The sequence below is a fragment of the Musa acuminata genome, chromosome BXJ3-11 (assembly GCF_036884655.1).
Source record: "Musa acuminata AAA Group cultivar baxijiao chromosome BXJ3-11, Cavendish_Baxijiao_AAA, whole genome shotgun sequence".
NCBI lineage: Eukaryota > Viridiplantae > Streptophyta > Magnoliopsida > Zingiberales > Musaceae > Musa > Musa acuminata.
This window is the reverse complement of record NC_088359.1, coordinates 27,290,027-27,310,530: the sequence shown is the minus strand read 5'-3', so window position 1 is coordinate 27,310,530 and position 20,504 is coordinate 27,290,027. Positions and strand designations below refer to the sequence as shown.

Below are 20,504 nucleotides of genomic sequence, written 5' to 3'. Positions count from 1 at the left end.
AACTAATCCATTTACTACCATAATCTATATTTTATAGTATTAATTTTTCTATTTTTGATATATATTTTTTTTCTGAATTCTTTTGGTTGCTCTATGTTGGTTTGAATGAAAAGTGCTGTCTTGATAACAACTGGATAAAAAATATATAGCATCAGCTACATGGATCTTATTCATCAGTTATACTTTTCTGGAGTCAATACAAGCTTTTCAAATAGATTAAAAATTTCTAAATTTTATTTTTATTGAGTCTGGCTGATGTCTTCATTATAATTAAGAGATTACACAATTTTCAGCATTTCTCTTCTGCCGAAAACTGCCTGAGTGCGTTTCATGCTCCTCTTGATCCAAGCACAGCATTAGGGGGATTTTCTGGAAATAACTACTCTGAGGTACTTCGTTAGCTTCTTTCTGTTTTCTGGAGAGGCCTCTAACTTAGACAGATACGAATATGAGTAAATAAATATTTGAATGGTTTTCTGGACAGGCCTCAGCTTTTGTAATAACCTATCCTGTGAACAATGAGCTTGACGAAACAAGCACCGAGTACAGAAGTGCTGTTGCTTGGGAGAAGGCTTTCATTCGATTGATACAGGTTAATCTTCCTTGTCTAGAATTCCATTATAATGCTATATAGTTCTTTAAGGCAGTGATATCTTCAGTATTCTTAAGTCATCTCTTTGCTGGTGACTCTAGTATGATTATTGGATTATGTTTTATCATGAACATGGAACCTACTGCTGTAAACTGGTATTTTGTTATACTAGATTTTTTCCATTTTCAATTTATTATTTGTTATGCATTTTTCTCATACTAGATTCCTTCTCTATGGTTCTGATATGGGACTTCTGTAGCCTTTTACCATGTTGTTGTCACTGTGTTAGTAGTCCTATTCCTCATTATGCTGAGAGTTAATGTGTCCATAACATCAGTTAAGTTATAGGCCTTAAGCATACAAAAAATTGAACAATTAAGTTGCTGTAGTGCTACTTTTTACAGTAGCATCTTGGTCTATTGACTTTTATCTCACAGTGTAACACTTGATGCTTACAACCCTAGTTATCAGTGGTAGGTCAGTCACACATCACATGCACTATAAATATAGGGTCAAAATAAGCTGTTGGCACAATCACATTCATGAAAGTGGTAGCCAAATTTTAATTCACATTGTTTTGATTTTTGAGGAATAAATATAAGTCTATAGCATTTAACTTTTATGACGTATCTAAATGAAAGAAAAAAACAGCATAAGGATGTATATATGATAAAGCAAAATAAACTTACAGTTAACAGGTATTTATGGTAATGACTAGATTTTATATTTAGACATTCACAATGTTCTGTGGGTACATCTTGCTTGTTGGTTCACATTATTGTGTGTTCATGTCTCTTTTATGCTGTTTTTGTAATTGTGGATAAACTTGGAATGGAACATCTATATTGTTATTTTGTGATATTAGATCGACATTGACAATGTTTGTACTAACAATAACAGGATGAGCTTGTACCAATGGTGCAGTCACAAAATCTTAGTCTTTCTTTTTCATCAGAAAGTTCTATTCAAGAAGAACTAAAAAGGGAAAGTACAGCTGATGTGATAACTATAATTGTAAGTGTACCATTGTAAACAGTTTCCGTCTTTCTTGCTCAAAAATCTCTATGTATACTAGAAAGATCCACAAAGTACTGAAAAAGTCCATTATGCTGTATCTTTCATGAATTGAGTACAGGTGAGCTACCTTGTAATGTTTGCTTACATATCCATCATGCTGGGAGATAGAGGTCATTTGTCCACGTTTTTCGTTTCTTCTAAGGTATCATCATTCTTTATTCTTTCTTTCTTAAATCTTCCTTGTTGCTCTCATGTGTTTTAAGTTATTTATGTAAGTTATTTGGTTGCATGAAGATTTACTTTTTGTTTCTAAAAATGGCTTTCTATATGTTAATATTCAAATATTGAGATTTAGTTTTGCACTTTTGTTCTTTTCTAATTTTTAATAAAATAATTAAATTATAAAAATTATGATGACAATGCAATGCTGATCCTTTGACCTGCTCCTTATTGAACAATATTTGAAGTTGAGGCTGCAAACTGAGTAACCAAATTTCGAATGTATTGGTCAATACAGATTGATATTTATTAGTCAGACCAAGGGTACTGGAGTATATAGGGTGGTATTTGTCAGATTGATATATTTATTTGTCCGACCAAGGATACTGGAGTATATACAGATTGATATTTTTTTATTATTTTATTTTTGGTGATATTGGGTGGTACCATACCAGTCCAATCGGTTACTGAAACACCAAGATTTAAATTCTGTTGCAAACAATTCTTCTTTTTGCGAATTCTATATGAAATGATTACACTACATAATTTTTTGAGTTTTGTCTTAGGTTTAATAATAACTTTGTACCTCCTCTGTGCTTCTTCTGATGTCACAGCTGTAGTAGTTCGTTTCTCTCATGTCTATTTCTGCAAGCATACTTTTCATTAGGTTTCTAACTAATATGGAATTGCTCTTCAGTAGTTTTGTGTTTTGACTTTTGATAACATCTAAATTTGACCGTCCGACTTATCTGGCCTGCATATAACCTGTGATCTTGGGTTTTCCTTATAATTTTGATTAGTCATAGCTCGGACTTATCAATAGAGTCCTGCTTGCTATTTTAGTCTCTTTTGGTGCTTGAATTGACTCATCTGTGTTATTGTCTTGCTTGTGATATGCCTTCAACGGTTTGCTTAGTCTTATTTTCACGCCGATAATGATCTTGGTTTATTCTTTGACCGAATTTATGGAGAAAAGTGTACAGTTTTATCACATTAATGATAGGATCATAGTTTTTTTTCAATTCAAACATAATCAAGAGTCTTGTGAGAGAGATAACAAGAGTGGGAAAATTGAGGAGAGCAGTCAAAATGTTATTAATGACCACATCTTGCTTGGCCTGACACCTATTTGCACAAGTCATAAACTCTAAAAGTCAGTCCTTGATCATATTAAAACTGTTAACCAATCAAACCAACTCTGTACTTTTCGTTTTGTAACAAAAACCCAACACATTAAAGTACCTTTTAACCTGGTAATTTGGTCAAATGTGTTCATTTTGTGCTAACATTGCCTATTTATTTCTTCTATTTCGCCTTAGATATTTATTATCATATGACTGCGCTCAAATAACTCTTTAATCTCAAGTGATAGTAATGCATATACATGTTCATGGAATACAAGTAAAACTCTGATACTATATTGTGATTAAATGCTAGGTTTTATGTGTGTGCCATCAATTTTTCTTTGCATCAAGCCTAATTTATGTTGATGAGCTTGTTTAGCATGAATGCTTTATTGATGCACAAGGATATGCTGGCCTTAATCAACACTGCTTGTGCTTCAACATTTTGGAGCAACACACAGCCATTCATGTACTGTGAGCAGTGACTTATGCCTATGGGAAGGAACTTGCCTTTTGTGATGTGACAGCCTGGCATTTGTAATTTATGGCCTTTAAGTTTTAGATACTTGTACATTTACATAAAATTTATAGTTTTCAGGCAGTGCACATAACTTTTGGGTGCTATGGGAGGTTGCCATCTATGTTTTCATTTATTCAAACTTCATAGTAGCTTAAAAGTCTAGTCAATCTAAGTTACTTTATCATTTTGGTTTTTATCTTCTGTGACACCCATTTAATATGTTTCCAGCTGCTTCTTGGCCTATCTGGAGTAGTTTTGGTTATGCTCTCTGTTCTTGGGTCAGTCGGGTTCTATAGTGCCATTGGTATCAAGTCTACCCTCATCATAATGGAAGTGATTCCTTTTCTTGTTTTGGCTGTAAGTTCTTTCCTTTTAGAATTTCATTATCACTTCTGTTTCATAGTACTAGCTTAACACTTTATAATAAAAAAGGTGCAAATTCAACTTTAAAGATAAGTGTATTTTGTTGATCTAAGTTTCAGTATATTTTACAAATTCTCTAGTAATCCTAGTTCCATGAGGAATCTTCTTTACAGGCTAGTAGCCATACTCTTTATTTTGAACTAAAATGAATTTCCCTAATTGCCAAGTTCTCTTTAAAGTTTTTGTTGCATGTGTAATTCAACCTTTTGTTCCAAAGCTTCGCAGAACTTAATTTTTTTGTGGCTGCACTAAGGGAAGGGCCTTTTTCATATAAACTTATCAAATTCACTTGTTTGGCATATCCTTTGGCCCTAATGGGCAATTCTTAGCATCAATAAAGATTTAGGGCTCTTGATAGAGAGAAAGAAAATGGTATATGCCTAGTATATATATTTCCCAGAATAATTTATGAATGTGTTACCTATATTCAAGGTCTGTCATACCGAAGCGTACCGCCCGTACCGGGCGGTACGTACTGGTCCAACAGGTTATCGGTACGCGGACCGCCAGGTACTGCTACAGTGCTACAATATAAAAAATATAAAATTATTCGGTACACCATGGTGTACCGCTCGATACGCCCTGATGTACCGCCCGGTACATCGGTACCATACCATACCGAGCCCGGGTCGAAACGTCGGTACGGTACGATACGACGAACCTTGCTTATATTACATAAGGTAAATTTACTTTGGCAAATCTCATGCAAGTTTACACTCAGTATACTTTGGAGCCATTTCGTGTCAACATGAAATATCAAAGCAGGCCGGATAAAGGCCCAAAATTCAAGAAAACCTTATTTTAGGGTTTATTCTTAATTTATTCATATATGAATTATGTTTAAATAAGAATAAGGAGCATTTAAGCATAAATGAATAGAAATTCTCGGTTATTAGGATAAAAAATTGAATTTTATCTTAATTGGACCTAAACATAAGAGAATGACCTTAATTGGGCCTAATTATCTCTAAACATAAGAGAATAGATATAATTAGGCCTAAACATAAGAGAATGGTCTTAATCATGCTTAATTATCCTAAATAAGCCTCTCATTATAGGAAATGATAAATAAACATAGAAAGAAGTCAAATACCTTCAATTGGAGAGCAATTTGATCGATCTCAAATTCTAATCCCACTTTTATCTAAATCATGAGGTTGATTTTTACTAATATCTGATTAGGTATATTGAGTGTGAGAAAAAGTGAGAATGATATTGAGTGAGAGTGAGAGTGGAGAGGAAGAGGGAGAATCGGGAGAACCTCGACGCTTTTCGATCCGACGCCACCCTCCCTCAATGACACCGATCCAGGAGGTAACGAAGAGACGACGACTCGACTTCTTCGCCGCATCCTTCGTCGAAGGCCAGAGACGTCTACGGCCTTTGACGTCTTCGTCGAATGTTGCAGATGAGGAGAAGATTACGTTCTTCTCCTCGTCGCATTGCGCCGAAGGCTGGAGACGTTTGCAGCCTTCAACGTTTTCATCGAACGTCGCAGATGAGGAGAAGATCGCATTCTTCTCCTTGTTACATTGCATCGCGTCGAAGGCCGGAGACGTCTGCGACCTTTGACGTCTTCATCGAACGTCGCAGATGAGGAGAAGACCGTGTTCTTCTCCTTGTCGCGTCGTGCCAAAGGCCGGAGACGTCTGCGGTGTTCGACATCTTCACCAAACACCGACGAGGAGAAATCGTGTTCTTCTCCTCGTCTGACTTGACGAGGAGAAGAAAAGGAGGCAACGTCACCGAGGTAGCATACGCCTCTTATATGTATATATATACATATATATATACATATATACATATATACATATATATATATACATATATATATATATACATATATATCGAGCTATACACCCTGGTGTACTACTCGGTACTCCCGTACCATACCGTATCGAACAAAGCTCGAAATGTCGGTACGATATGAAATTAAAAACCTTGGTTTGTACCAGTGTCTGCCATAACGAATCGTACCGCCCGGTACGGGCGGTACGTACCGGTCCGACAGGCCAGCGGTACGCGGACCGCTCGGTACCGGTCCGCACTGTAGCAGTGCTACAGTGCTCGGTACACCGTACCGTACCGGTACTGAGCCCAGGTCGAAATACCGGTATGGTACGGTATTGCGAATCTTGGTTTGTACCATATCAGATGGTACCACAATCCATGCTTAAGAGCATGGATTTTGATTTTGCTCGAAGTGATACAAAACGATTGATTTTAGGCATTCTTCCCATCCTCTTCTCCTCTACTCTTTCTCCTCTCCCTTTGCTTTCGCCTCTTCCTTCCTTTTCCTTCATCTTGTTTTTTCTTCTTCCTCCACTACCTCTTCTCATCCTTCCTCTTCCTTCATTCTCTTCCTCCCTTATCCTCTTCCTCCACTACATCCTCTTCTTCCTTTCTCTTCCTTCTTCCTTCATCCCTTCTTCCTCCCGTTCCTTTATCACCATCTGATTATTCCTCTTCTCCTTATTCACCTTCCTCTTTGAGTCTTCTGTCACAGACAAACTTCTAAACAGGATGTTTGATGTACTGCTTATGTATGCCCGTGTCTTTTGGTATGTTCATGCTTTGCACAGCATGTAGAGGGATGGCCGAAGGCTTAATAGTCTCATTTTAGTTGGGTTGGTGGCCTCTTTAGGCTTGTAAATAAAGGTTGTGTCATGTGGACACTTGTGAGAGATTTTCGGTCTGTAATGGACCATTTTGACCCTTTGTTGTGCAACTGTTCAGAGCTTGGAAAGTCTGTTTGTAATTTGTATTGTCTATGAACTGTTCTCGAAAATGTTTGCTTGTGGGTCCTGAGTGAGGCGTTTTCTCTAACCCGTTTTCTCTTTTATGGGTCCTAAGGGACCATGGGAGGCTTCGGGGAGGCTGACCTTTTCGGACGGACACGCAAGGGTGCCGCACGACTTAGGCAAAACCAGCTAAGTCCGTGACAGATGGTATCAGAGCGGGACAAGCACTCATAGAAACACTTAGCATGCAAACGTGGGGGACCTAGCGAGGCTGCATTGAGGCAGTCAGCACACGCGCTACCGTTTGGGGGAAAATAGGCATAGAGATATAGGGAAAAGGAGTCGCTCGGAGGAGCAGGCATTTGAGATTGACATTCAGAGGAATGCCAACCCTTCGCGCAAGAGGCACCACGAGAATAGGCAAGCTTGGAAGAATGTGGAGCACATAAAGGTTGGGGTGGCCGAGTTTGAACTACGGCTCAACGTTGACAACTATACTTGATGGTGCTCAAGGCAAGCGAGGCGCTTGGTAAAGAATGAGACCATGCAAGGTGGAATGAGTTGCTCAGCGACCGAAAGAGTTGTGCAAAGCTCACAGAGGTGAGGGGAATTGCTAACTCGAAGAATTCGGTACTCATGCATAGGCTTGTATGCGGACGATGGAATGTTCGCGGCCATCCCAAGGCGACCGAAACTCGACGCCATGGAGCATTAAAACTTTCTCTTTGGCATGTGAAGGATACGTCTATAGGAGGCTGAAGTGTGCAGCAAGTTCAGCATGTTGCTAGGCCTTGAGTAGTGCATCGGGGTTTGTATTGACGTGAGGTCACAATCTAGCAAGTGCATTTGCAGGAGGTAGAACAATGCACGTTTTGTTCAGCAAATCGGAGTAATCCAAGGGGATGGTGGTCTTCGAAACTTTCAGAGAGAAAGAAGCGTAGAGAGATGTTGCTCCAACGGGATAGTTATCTGGGAGGGATAGATCTCGGTTCTCCAGAGGGAGAATCATGTACAACAGATCGCACATGTTGAGGAAGAGTACCTCAAAAACAACAACTCTATGAAGCTCAATGGACCGAGCGAGCGGTGAGGAGTCGTCGCATGGTCTCGTTTGAGATAATGCATTGGTCGATGAATTGCGAGATCAAGTGGGGGAGCAACCCAAAACAACACAAATGAAGGCACACTTGGAGTCGATTTGGAGATCGGACTCAAGGGAGGGCTGATCCGTGGAATGGTGGAAGCAGCATGGCGGATCAAAGGTTCGACTACTCAAAAACAGCAGCAGAGAGCAGTTGGGAGCCAGGAGGCGCATTGCAGTTGGAGCAGAAGATTGAAGACTTACCAAAGGCAAGGAGTTGCAGTATCGGCAAAGGCTTCGACGAGGACGTCGAAGGAATAAGTGGGGGAGAATGTCACGGACAAACTTCTAAACAGGATATTTGATGTAATGCTTATGTATGTCCGTGTCTTTTGGTATGTTCATGCTTTGCACAGCATGTAGAGGGATGAACGAAGGCTTAATAGTCCCATTTTAGTTGGGTTGGTGGCCGCTTTAGGCTTGTAAATAAAGGTTGTGTCATGTGGACACTTGTGAGAGATTTTCGGTCTGTAATGGACTATTTTAACCCTTTGTTGTGCAACTGTTCAGAGCTTGTAAAGTCTGTTTCTAATTTGCATTATCTATGAAGTGTTCTCGGAAATATTTGCTTGTGGGTCCCCAGTGAGGCGTTTTCTCTAATCCATTTTCTCTTTTGTGGATCCTAAGGGATCATGGGAGGCTTCGGGGAGACTGACCTTTGCGGACGGACACGCAAGGGTGTCGCACGACTTAGGCAAAACCAATTAAGTCCGTGACACTTCGGTATATATCAATGCACCATTTATCGGTACACTAGTACCAATCTGTATGGACTGGCTCAGTCGTAGATCAATATGCCTGGTATGAGATGACAAACCTTGCGTGAGTGATATATTTGGTAGTAGGACTCGATGATTTTGATCCTTTCCCTGAGCAGATTTACGTCTCACCAAGGATTCGAGAAGATTATTGCAGGAAGACGATATTCCAAAAGGGAAAACAATCTATTTTGTTATTATTAAGTACCTAAACATGGAACTATTGAAAGTACTTCATAAGCGATAAAGCTCGGACTTCTCATGCATAAACTTTGACATCTTTGAGGCTGCAGGTTGCTATCTGTAGTTGCCTCGAGCTGTCTCCTTTTCTTTCCTCAACCACCTACATCTCTTCTTGAGGCTCTTGGTAGATGTAGCTTCTATTGGAGTTGCCGCAGCTGCTAGAGTTGAGGAAGAAGAGGCTGCAGATGGATGAAGAAATTGATCTCTCCTTAGAGGTAGCTGGAGGCTGGTTGTTGATCTCTCCTTAGGGCTAGCTGAAGGTTGGCTTCTTGATGTCTTCCTTGCTGATGAAGTTGTTGTTGCAGGCTTTTGATGCTTCATTGAGTCTAACACACCCCTGGCTTTATAGATTTGGAGGAGAGGACTCCAAGCTGAATGAGTGAGGACTCCTAGCTAGGTTGGACTTTCAGTAAGAGTCCAACTTGACTTCCAATTATGAGGCCAACTCTCCCTCCAATCCAAGTCAAACTCGGATTGAGCTAGATGGGTTCAATTTGACCCCTAAATTTGGATTTGAGTTTAAGCATGGTTCGACCAAATTGGAACTGAATCAGAGTTTGACTCGAACTCTGGTTGAGTTGAACTGAAGTACAACTCGAACTGGGGTTGAGTTAAATTGGAGTATGGCTTAAGCCTTGAACTGGGTTTGATCATTCCTGATTAGTGAGACTTAATATCTTCTCCACATTAGAGCTTTATTGTTTTTCACTAGGTATGCAAGATTCTGATTCCACCTACCCCCTTGATTATTCTAAATCTAATCATTACATTTTTCTTATGTGCATATAGGACATAAATCTTTAATTCTTTATGCTTGAAAACTTTCTAATCCGAAATATGGTGAATGTACTTTTCCTTTTACCTAAATAAGAACTTGAGTCAGGAGAAAACAATTGGTAGGCTTTATCAGTTCCAAATCATTGAAATGGTGATATATCTTTTACTTGAAATCCACAATAAATTTCTCTTTTGATGAATGGAGGTTGATGTGATAAACGATTCAAAGTGCTCTATTGAGTAAGCATGAAATTGATCCACTTTTCAGTGAAATCCTTTATATGGCGACTAACTCTATAGGATGATTCAAATATTGACAAATATTTTCTTTCATTCAACACTGTATGTGTTCTTTCTCTGTTCACAACCTTTCTCTGTCCACACTCAGCTGGTGAGAATTCATATTTCATGAATATGGAACCTGTTGAATTTAACATAGTATGAGCATATTCACCTTTACAATGATAGACCCCAAATTTCTCTTTTTGAAGTTACAAAAAACCCCCATCTGTCACACTTGATTATGCTTGTGAGAAATCCTTCCTAATTCACATCTTTGTTGAGAAAATTTCTTTTGTAGTTCCTTATATAAGGACTCAGAAAATACCAGATCCCCATCTACATAAGGCTTGTAGTGGAGGGCCATTATAAGGTTTGTACCATGATACCATCTCATATTATCTATTCGAGGACCAAAACATAGTTTCCTTAGAAGGTACTGTTGAATCCATGGAAGATGGTCACCACTAGATTCACTTCTTGAAATTAAATATTTTTCCTTTTTGTTGTCTTTTATATACTGAGTTCCTCAAAATTTCATTTCTTCAAACAGTTAATGCTGTTAAAATGGGGTTCCTGGTCAAACGTTGGAGTCCAAATAATTAACATGCATATATACATTTTTTCTATTTTCATAGCATTTTCCCCTTATTTTATGGTTTTAATACTAACATTCTGTGAGCTAGCAAAACATTCAATGTTTTTTCAGTTTTTCCATTTTCAGTATTTGCTTTTTTGAACTATTATTAGTTACTGCTTGTCATCTGTGATATGTACCAGGTTGGAGTGGATAACATGTGTATCCTTGTCCATGCTGTCAAACGCCAACCGTGTGAGTTGCTTTTAGAAGAACGGATAAGTAATGCACTTGTGGAAGTTGGGCCATCCATCACCCTTGCTAGTTTGTCTGAAGTTTTGGCCTTTGCTGTTGGTAGTTTTATACCAATGCCAGCATGCCGTGTTTTCTCCATGTTTGCTGGTCTGATTGTCATACCTCCTTTTCTTTCCTGAGAAGTTTAATGCGAGTCTAAATTAATTATGACTTTTCTTGTGCAGCACTGGCAGTGTTATTGGATTTCTTTTTGCAAGTAACAGCTTTTGTCTCGCTGATAATCTTTGACTTCTTAAGAGCTGAAGATGACAGAGTAGATTGTGTTCCATGTATTAAACTTCAATCAAGCAAGATCTCTGATGAAGGTGTGTAATAATAAGTGGCGACTGTCTCAATCTTTTGTCATTAACAAGCATCTCTTGCTAACTTTTTCATACTCCACATGAAATATTGTAAATTTACACATGTTTAGGTACTGTCAAAAAAGATCCTGGGCTGCTTGCACGTTATATGAAGGTATAGTCTTGTACTTCCTTTTTATTTGACAAATGTATCAGTGGACATGTGTTTAGATTTAATTTTAATTTCCTTTCTTTTATTCCTTTAGGTTTGTCAACATCAAATTTTTTTTTCTCTTTTTGACACCAAACGTTAAACCAATCTTGACTTAGACTATGGGAAAGCATGCTGCTTATTTCTTGCTCCCAATATATGGCGACATGATTTTCTGCTTTTTTGTGGTTACTTCTTCTACCTCCAAGCAAGTGTGAACAATCCTTTAGATGAAAACTGAATTTGTGGAAGCAAAAAGCATTTTGCACACTGATAATGAGATTCTTTCCAATTTTAAAAGTTCATTCAGAAATCCCTTTAACAAGGAACTACTCCTTACTCAAATTCCTAGTAAGGATAAAGGATTTAAATTCTTTCTGATTTTTAAGAAGTTCTGAAAAAACTGGATAAAAGATTTAAACTCTTTCTGATTTTTAAAAGTTTGTTTGAAAAACCCTACAAACAGAGAATTACTCCTTACTCAAATTCCCAGTCAAGAATAATGATTTGTTCTTCTTTTGTTTTTTTACTTTCATTTTCCGAATTATTTACTACTTTTTCTCTTCAAAGTTCTTTCCTTTTTTTCCTTTTCCAACTTTGATGAGAAAACACTTTCTTTGTGCAACTCAAACCTAATGTATTTACCCAGTGCACTAGGCTCCTTTCAACGTGGGATTTGGGGAGGGTCAATATATGCAGCCATGCTAATATAGAGAGGTTGTTTTGGTGACTCAAATCTCAGACTCATTGATTGCAATGGAGTAACCATACCCTAGTCAATGTACTTATCTTTGAATGTATAGATACATATATAAATCCATTAATATGATCATGATCATGCTGACCTTTCAGTTAGTGGTTTAGGATATCACTCTTTCATGGAGGCTGCGGGGATTTGACTTTTGCAGCTTCAAATATGAAATTCATCAAATAGTAACTGTGAATCATATCACTTTCTTTTGCAACATACGTTGAGAAACACATACCTAAGTTTCAATTTTACAAAATATGACAGCAAGAAAAAATCAATTGACAGAATTAGTTCAGTTCCATATCTGTCTCTTTTTGTGTCTTAGATTGCAACAAGTCACCCTCGGATTAGTTGATATTTTCATAAATTTTATGAATAAATCCCTTATTTTTATATTTGTTATTCCTTAGTTTAATTTTGAATCTATTCCTTGGAATAAAATAAATCTTTGAAATTTTATAACTTTGAATTATATTGCATGTAAGGACTGCATAAAAATCATCCTATCATTCCAATCTTTTGTAAATATTATAAAGTACATGACCCCTTGTTGAATCTCAATAAAAAAAAAATATTTCAACTTTTACTCTATCCTAAAGTAGTATTCAAGGATGTTTCGCTCGGACCAGTACGAAATGGATGGTATGTACTAGTTCGGGCCGAGCATGAACTAGTATGCGAATTGCCCCCATTTTGGGTGGTCTGCTGTGACCCACCAAAACATGTCTGCGCCAACCCGGTTAATCAAAACGTTAGGAATGTGAGTGCCTTTAGCCTCTTGCTGCCATTCATTGTTCGCCACTCGCTTTAGCCTCTTGTTAGCCAGTAGCAGTTTGTTGGCTATGACAACCAACTGTACTGATGATTCCTTGTCCAGATGGGTTTCATTGAACAATATGCTTGTAATTTGTCATGATGAATCTACAATAGGACGACTGAGTATCTAGAAAATTTGTTCAAATCTGATTCACCAATTTCTTTGTTGTTAAAATCACTTTTCTATCAGATTTTTATTAAATATATTTCATTTATGTATGCTTTTGTTACATTACCAGTCAGTTTATGATTTGAATGTGTGCTGTACCATTAAAAGATTATGAAATTTTATATAAATAATGTTGGGCTTGTACATTTCTATTTCCAGTTTGAATTCGTTTGGTCTTTGGTTAGTATTTCCTGATTTTAGTAACCATTTCCTTGGATTTCCATTGATATATTGCAGGAAGTTCATGCACCTCTTCTTAGCCTTCGGGGAGTTAAAATTATTGTAATAGCTGTCTTTGTTGGATTTGCTTTTGCAAGCATTGTGAGTTACTCTATAACAGTATAGGCTGTGTATAATTTTTTGATTTAGTTACTTGGTAGTTGTTGAAGAACTGCATCACTAGAGCTATAGTCTCTTATTGGATGATACATTTTTTGATTGAATGTTTCCAATAAAATTAGACATTATGCATGTTGTAAATTGTGCCGAGGAATTAAAAGACTGTTTAAAGGTTGAGGTTTATGGTTTGTACGATACTGGCCAATGTTTGCAGTTGCCTTTTTTTTCATGTGGTGTACTACTAGTACTTATTGCTCATTATATGTTCTACTGTGCATCAAAACACCTCTTAGATTTATAGATTTGCACATGATTTAGCCCCTTTATGGGGTCATTATGGAAAAAACCAAACATCTTATTGACAGTAAGCTGTGTTCTTTTTTGGATATCTTACATGAGCTTACGATACTGAAGTTCTTACTTCTATTGCTTTATTTATTGTTTAAATTGTTTTGAAACTTCATATTTGTATTTTTCAGTGTCAGAATTCCTATTATGCTGCTGATTTTTTTCAGCAAATAATTATGTACGAGTTTCTTTCTGTTTTTGCTTCCTTATCCCAAGGCAGTTACAGCAACTCCCAACTGTTGCACAGAAGCCTTGAAAGGACACCATTTTCCATGATTAGCTCTAAATTCTGGACGACTACGGTGCCTTTTTTTGGATTTCTTTTTGTGGATGCCTACGGCACTGCCTTGAATTGTTGTCTAGCTTGATATGATACTATCCAGATGTGCCTTGAAACTTCGCAGATGTATGGCACTTAGGTAATTATAGGACACAGTTTGAGATTAATCTTGATAGTCCAAAATGATACACATTGTTGATCTTTAACTATTGAGCCTAGCAGCTGATATCATGAACTTTTTAATGTCTTTAGTTTTTGAAGCAAAAGTGGTCTATCTTTTTTTCTTCTTTTTAGTTTGCTTGTTCCATACAAGGATCTTTGTATTCATAAAACCTAGTATTGATAATGCTCCACTTAAAACTTAGGATATTTGCTCACATGCTGCATTTTCAATGTCGTCTTGCAGATAGACTGGCATGTGTTGTCAGCATGGTTCAGCATGTCATTGTGTCAATGTTGGCATGCTGGTGGGGTGAAGTTAAAAATAAAAGAGAGAATGTAAGCAACAGAGAGAGAGAGAGAGAGAGAGAGAGAGAGAGAGAGAGACCCAAAAAGGACATACCTCATAAACCTTTGGATGCTTGTCAGACCATGGGAAGGAGTGTGCCTGAGCTGAGGATAAAATAGGTGAACTGATGAAATGAGAGTGAAGAACTGATTGGTGTGCTGCACTGTAGAAATATCCTAATCTAAGATCAGAGATGGGTGCTGGTTGCTTATTCTGACTTAAAAGAAATTTTAGTTCAGTTGAGTCAGATCAAGTCACAAATTGGTCCAAGCTACCATTGTGTCAAGAAACAATTAGAAAGGGATTAGATACTCTCAGAGGTGTTAGGTGAAGAGTTGTTTTCAGTCATCGGCTGATGCATATTGAGTGTTGGGTGGAGCGGTGCAAGTTTCCATGTATAGTGATATTTAGAGTTTTAGACTTAAGTTGATTCATTTCAGTTGTTGGTAACAGCAACAGGATAATTTGTTTGTTGTTATGGCTTAGTCTTGTTACAAAATAGGAGAGTGATATTACAGGTGAGACAGTGAGACAGGTGGCATGGTTCCTTGTATGCCAGTCTTTTTTTCATGCACAGTAAGCCCTCGTGTATACTCTTTCAAACAACTCCTTAAGATAAGGACCAATTTTTCCATTATATATTTTGGTGATAAATCATGTACAAGATTTCTGGTAAGCCTTTCTCTGACTGCCGTTCTTTGACTGTTCATAAGTTTCCATAAAGGAGTTGTTTGGTGCAGGCTTTCTTCCTATCATAAAGTAAACAATCTCTGGTTAACAGAAACCTCTCACTAGCATGTTGGAGTTAGATTTTAACTTGCTTGGAAGAGTGTCAGACCTCTGCATGTCTGCTTCAAGATAATTTAATTTGTTTTCTCCTTTTGTACATTGTTGTTATTAATGAACTGGTGCTGTTTATAAAACATATGAAATTTGTCACAATAATAAGACTCCAGTAACTAACCTAATGCAAACATAATTAATTTGTGTATATGCTGACTTTTTTCCAATGTCTTTTTTTGTTTGCTGCCGTGTTTTTTGTTTTATTGTTGGACATTGCTATATTTCTCTTTTGTCATCAAGTATTCATACATTTATCTTCTGTTTATGCTATCTTTTATGCAAGTTCTTTTCCAAATTCTTGACTGCAAACTGTAATAATTTGATTTCCTTTGATGTATTGCAACAAAAATGATCCATGGTGCCAAACTTGTGTATCTGGATCTTATTTTTGCTATCTAACAATCAACAAATGAAAACTAGTTTCTCCTATGTGGATACTGATTCTTTTCTATTCCTTGGAATATGTAAGGCACTATGTACTCGAGTTCAACCTGGTTTGGAGCAGAAAGTTGTCCTTCCTCGTAACTCATATCTCCAGGTGCACTCAAGGAGTATTATCTATTTTTACTTACCTTGGCGAAGCAAGATACACAATCTTCATTGTTCTCAACTTAATTACATGATTGCTATTGTGCCATTCTCAGGATTATTTTGATGATCTTGCAAAGTATCTCAGAGTGGGACCACCGTTATACTTTGTTGTAAAGGACTTCAACTACAGGTTTTTTTTTTCAATAGCTTTAATTAACGGTGCCATAGGATAGTCATCACATTTTGAACCTTATTTTTTAATTTTCTTTTTCCAGTTTGGAAGCAAGAAATACAAACCAAATATGCTCAATCAGCCAATGTGATTCAAATTCTCTTTTGAATGAGGTTTGATTGTTTTCATCATCATAATCTTGTCTTACAGATAAAACTAGTGCATTGATGGGTGTAGGGTACAATTTATTCTGTTTCTTGAGGATTAACTAATCAACATATCTGTTAATGAATTATTTTCTCGTCACTGACTTAAACCTAAATTAAATGCCAATTATGCTTTGAATATTTCATTGATTTTTAAGGGGTTGTAGTGTCTGCTTCTAGTGATCATGTTGAACTTGGCAAACCATTATTGCCTAATTAAAATTTTCTATGATGTACTCTTAAGCAGATTACAAAAGCATCATTGGTACCAGCATCAAGTTATATCGCTAAACCTGCTGCTTCATGGCTTGATGATTTTCTTATATGGTTATCCCCAGATGCATTTAGTTGCTGTCGGGAGTTTGTGAATGGGAGCTATTGCCCTCCTGATGATCAGGTTGTATGGCTTTTTAACTTGCCTTGCTTTGCAATTGAGTATTTATGATATTCAGAGTAAAAATGATTTTACTGATCTTACTAGGTCTACCAGTAAGCTTATTAGTTCCCCTATTCACTCGTTGTAGTTTTGTTGTTGTGTACATATATGGAGTGTGTTCTTACACTTGGATGTAGATAGATTATCGATTTATACATATGGTGTAGCTCATTGCATTTATTGTTGTATCATGACATAAAGGAATAATGTGGAGATCATGGTTCTACCAATCCACCTTGTACATACTGATGCGCAGGTTACTGACATGCGGACCATCCTGAACCAGTGGTCCACTTTGAAAATAGAGCTTACAATCTGATTAGCCTGGTTCTTTTTTTTTGAAGTGAACAGTTTTCTTTTAATTCTAATAATCCAACGCACAGCCCCCAGGACCTCTCTCTCTCTCTCTCTCTCTCTCTCTCTTGAAGTCTGCACATGCCGATCACCTGTCATAGTGCCCGTCGGCTCCAGCCCCTACCCCTCTCTGGCCCTGCTGGCCACCTTCTGCCCATGTGTTAGAGCATCAAAAAAGGACTAGACTACGTACCAGTCCCAACTGGCACAGGTCTGGTACCCGAAACTGAAAACCTTTCACCATGCCTAGGCCTTCAGCTTTATTTATCTGAAGCTAAAGTAAAGGAACTTGTTTAGCGATTGGTTTAGTTGTTTGGATTTTCTATTTTTTTATATTTTCAATTCAATGATAGCTGACCATGGTTGCTGTATATATCATGTATCTATAGCTTCTATTTGCTGGCATAAACTCAATCATATTAAGCAAAGAGCACATAGTTCATAATATACCATACACAAATTTATTCGAATTTGATTAGATTTGGCTTTAATCAGTAAACTTACTCCAGATTCCCTTCTGACAGTGCCAGTCGGGTGCTAGTTTGTCACTAAATATTGGCCTATTGATTTAGCTAGAGTCAACTATTCAGGGAAAAAGATTAGAGCTGACTTGTTTTTGTTTGTACTTTGTACTTTGTAAATATAGCTACGATCTGATTGTTTAGCAGTTAAATGTTCTTTCATTGGCTAAATATTGAACAGCATGGGAACTCTGTCAAAAATTTCAATTTTTGTGGATGATTTCTCTTTTTTTGGTGTTCACTGGTTTTTATGACAATCATTACTATTAGAAGAAACTTCTATGAGATGTATCATCCTTGAACTAGTTTATATGCTTACATGATTATTTTGCTCTCAGCCTCCTTGTTGCCAGCCAAATGATGGATCATGCACCTTAGGGATAGAATGCAAAGATTGTACTACGGTATGACATCTTCCCATCTTCATAAGTTTATTGATTATGCTGTGAGCATCAGCCAGTTTTTTCATAACAAATAGCACCCATTGTGAGAGTAAGATGGACAAGGTTCGTTAACCTAAAAAATTGTTAAGATATGACACTTGCAGTGTTCAGTTCAAAGCAATCATTTATAATATTAAAATTTAAAACTTGATGTTAATTGATACTATAGTAATAGTTTATCAAATTATTATTACTTTGTTTCAGGAGCTTAATTTTCTGAAACATTGTATCCTAAATGGTCTGATCCAGTTATTGGATGTTCTAAAACTAACGATATTTTGTGCTTTCAGTGCTTCCGCTATTTAGATTTGCACGATGGTCGACCATCAACAGTGCAATTCAGGGAAAAGCTTCCTTGGTTTCTCAATGCTTTGCCATCTTCTAATTGTGCGAAGGGTGGTAAAGGAGCATACACAACTAGTGTGGATCTCTCTGGTCTGTACTATGTTGTCTACCTTCTTTGTCATTGGACAAAGTGTTTAATACTTTAGCTAAGACAAATTTCATGATTATGTGTATTTCAGGCTATGAAAGTGGTATAATTGAAGCATCGGCTTTTCGTACTTATCATACGCCACTTAATAAACAAGTAAGACCATGGGTCAAAACTATTTTAGCATCACTAATTGTTATCTCTTGGAACTTCCATGTTTTGTTGTTTCTCACTTCAGAGTGACTATGTGAACTCAATGAAAGCTGCACGGGATTTCAGTTCTAAGATGTCTGATTCACTGAAGGTATGATGTATTAATTTCTGAGATACCTGGTATAATTCTGATTACACTGTTATAATGATTGTCATTTTGTGTGAATATTTTTCTGGCATTATGAATTTTTGTGCCATATCAGTCTCAAGGCCACTTGAACTCGAACTGCTGAATTAATTTATTTTCTCTACATGTCAACATTTACCCATGGGGATCTTCCTCTAAATGCCACTAGAGAGTTTCATGGTGTTGAGATGAATGACATTTTTTTTCTACAAAACTTTTGCTTGATTGACACGTTTCAAAATTGGTTGTGCCATACATTGGTACCTTGGCCACAATCAGAATGGCATTTTTCAATGCCTTTCTAGCACTATACAGTTCAGCCTGTGTGGACATGTGATGATCAAAACAACAGTGCAGAGCATAAAATGTGTTGCTATCTATGGTCTAACACCACATGGTCTTTTGACCTGTTCCAGTGGCAGACATGACAAATTTAAAGAACACCAAAAATCCTATTTTGTTTTAGTACAAGAGGGAATTGGTCAAATAATTAGCCCATTTTTAGGACCATTCAGGAAGCACACTCAGGAGTTCTCTTTTAAAGTTCTAAAACAAGCCATGGAGTCCCAATTATTTGGTGTTGGCTCTATGAATCTTTTCTGGCCACTGAACTTTGTTGAGAGCAATGTGCTATGCTATGAGCATTCTTTTCACAAGATAATAAGTCAAATTGTAGCACAGCTAAGATGTCATTTTCAAGGTTATTTGGATCAGTTAACAGGATTGAAGTAGAGGTTAGAAGGAGAAAGTTCAGGGCTTGGAACAACAACTTATTGCTGCTATATAGTGGCTGCAAATGAATGGAGCACCAAAGTGTAGCTTATTCCCAGCTATTCCCAGCTATCATGGGTTCGCAAGGGGATAGCCTATCTGTGATCATATGAGGTAGTTCGATGGACATAGCAGATTATAGTATTAGCAAAGGTTTTAAATCTTAGTCTGATACTTCGGCAACCCATTAGATTAGTACCATTCCTATTTGCTGGTGGTATACCGACCTGTACGACCCAGCATCAACTTAGAAATAGTACAAAAATCAAATATCAATCAGTACCCACCTACATGGTGGTCCCATACGAGTACTTGGTCAGACTGATAAAAATCGGCTATTACATATACTGGTTTAATCGGTATTTGAAACCCTGGTATCATCAGTAAAGAAAATGTGAAGGTCTTGCAAAAGTACATAGCTAGCAATTATAGTGATTAGTTCAGTACTTCACCTGTTCATTATGTTTTCTTGTTAACTTGTTTAATTGCAGATTTTATAGATGTCATATGGTTTTCTAAATTTTTCTTGTATGTCTATTAGCTTAATCTTTTAGGTGTATGGTCTTATGTGTTATAGTGTTTTTATGGATTTTGGAATGTAAAACCATGTTATACATTCATAATTTTCTTTTAGCTTTCATTTGTTCTCTTATATTGGGAACTGCAGAAATTTTGATGTAAGAATTTTTCTTTTTTGCATAAGCATTAATGAATGATTTAAATGCAGATGGAAATCTTTCCGTATGCAGTGTTTTACATATTTTTTGAGCAATATTTAGATATATGGAGGACTGCTTTGATCAACATCTCAATTGGCCTTGGTAAGTTTTCTCATTATCTTTTGCTATATCATGGTTATGTAGATTCTCTTGTAATAAAGCAATCGTAGTTTATTAATGATGTAGGACCTCATCCTAGTGGGTTATCATAGAGCTATTTTTCCTTTATCATTCAAGCATCTGCAATATTTAATGCGAAATCTCATGTGGGATCAGACATGTGCTTTACATAAGTTCTGACATATT

The 20,504-nt window shown here is 37.0% G+C and overlaps 1 protein-coding gene across 1 annotated transcript in view; it reads left to right on the top strand.

Annotated features, from left to right (window-relative positions):
* Positions 1-20,504, top strand: part of LOC103971663 (uncharacterized) — a 63,016-nt gene that overhangs the window by 33,868 nt on the left and 8,644 nt on the right. The window contains exons 15-32 of the mRNA XM_009385739.3: positions 294-389; positions 485-592; positions 1,493-1,606; positions 1,728-1,811; positions 3,701-3,829; positions 10,615-10,813; positions 10,891-11,031; positions 11,139-11,182; positions 13,192-13,275; positions 15,742-15,810; positions 15,917-15,993; positions 16,079-16,148; positions 16,429-16,578; positions 17,831-17,896; positions 18,226-18,370; positions 18,460-18,524; positions 18,607-18,672; positions 20,207-20,300. Coding sequence (XP_009384014.2) covers positions 294-389; positions 485-592; positions 1,493-1,606; positions 1,728-1,811; positions 3,701-3,829; positions 10,615-10,813; positions 10,891-11,031; positions 11,139-11,182; positions 13,192-13,275; positions 15,742-15,810; positions 15,917-15,993; positions 16,079-16,148; positions 16,429-16,578; positions 17,831-17,896; positions 18,226-18,370; positions 18,460-18,524; positions 18,607-18,672; positions 20,207-20,300 — 1,801 coding nt within the window. The remainder of the gene's footprint in view (positions 1-293; positions 390-484; positions 593-1,492; positions 1,607-1,727; positions 1,812-3,700; positions 3,830-10,614; positions 10,814-10,890; positions 11,032-11,138; positions 11,183-13,191; positions 13,276-15,741; positions 15,811-15,916; positions 15,994-16,078; positions 16,149-16,428; positions 16,579-17,830; positions 17,897-18,225; positions 18,371-18,459; positions 18,525-18,606; positions 18,673-20,206; positions 20,301-20,504) is intronic.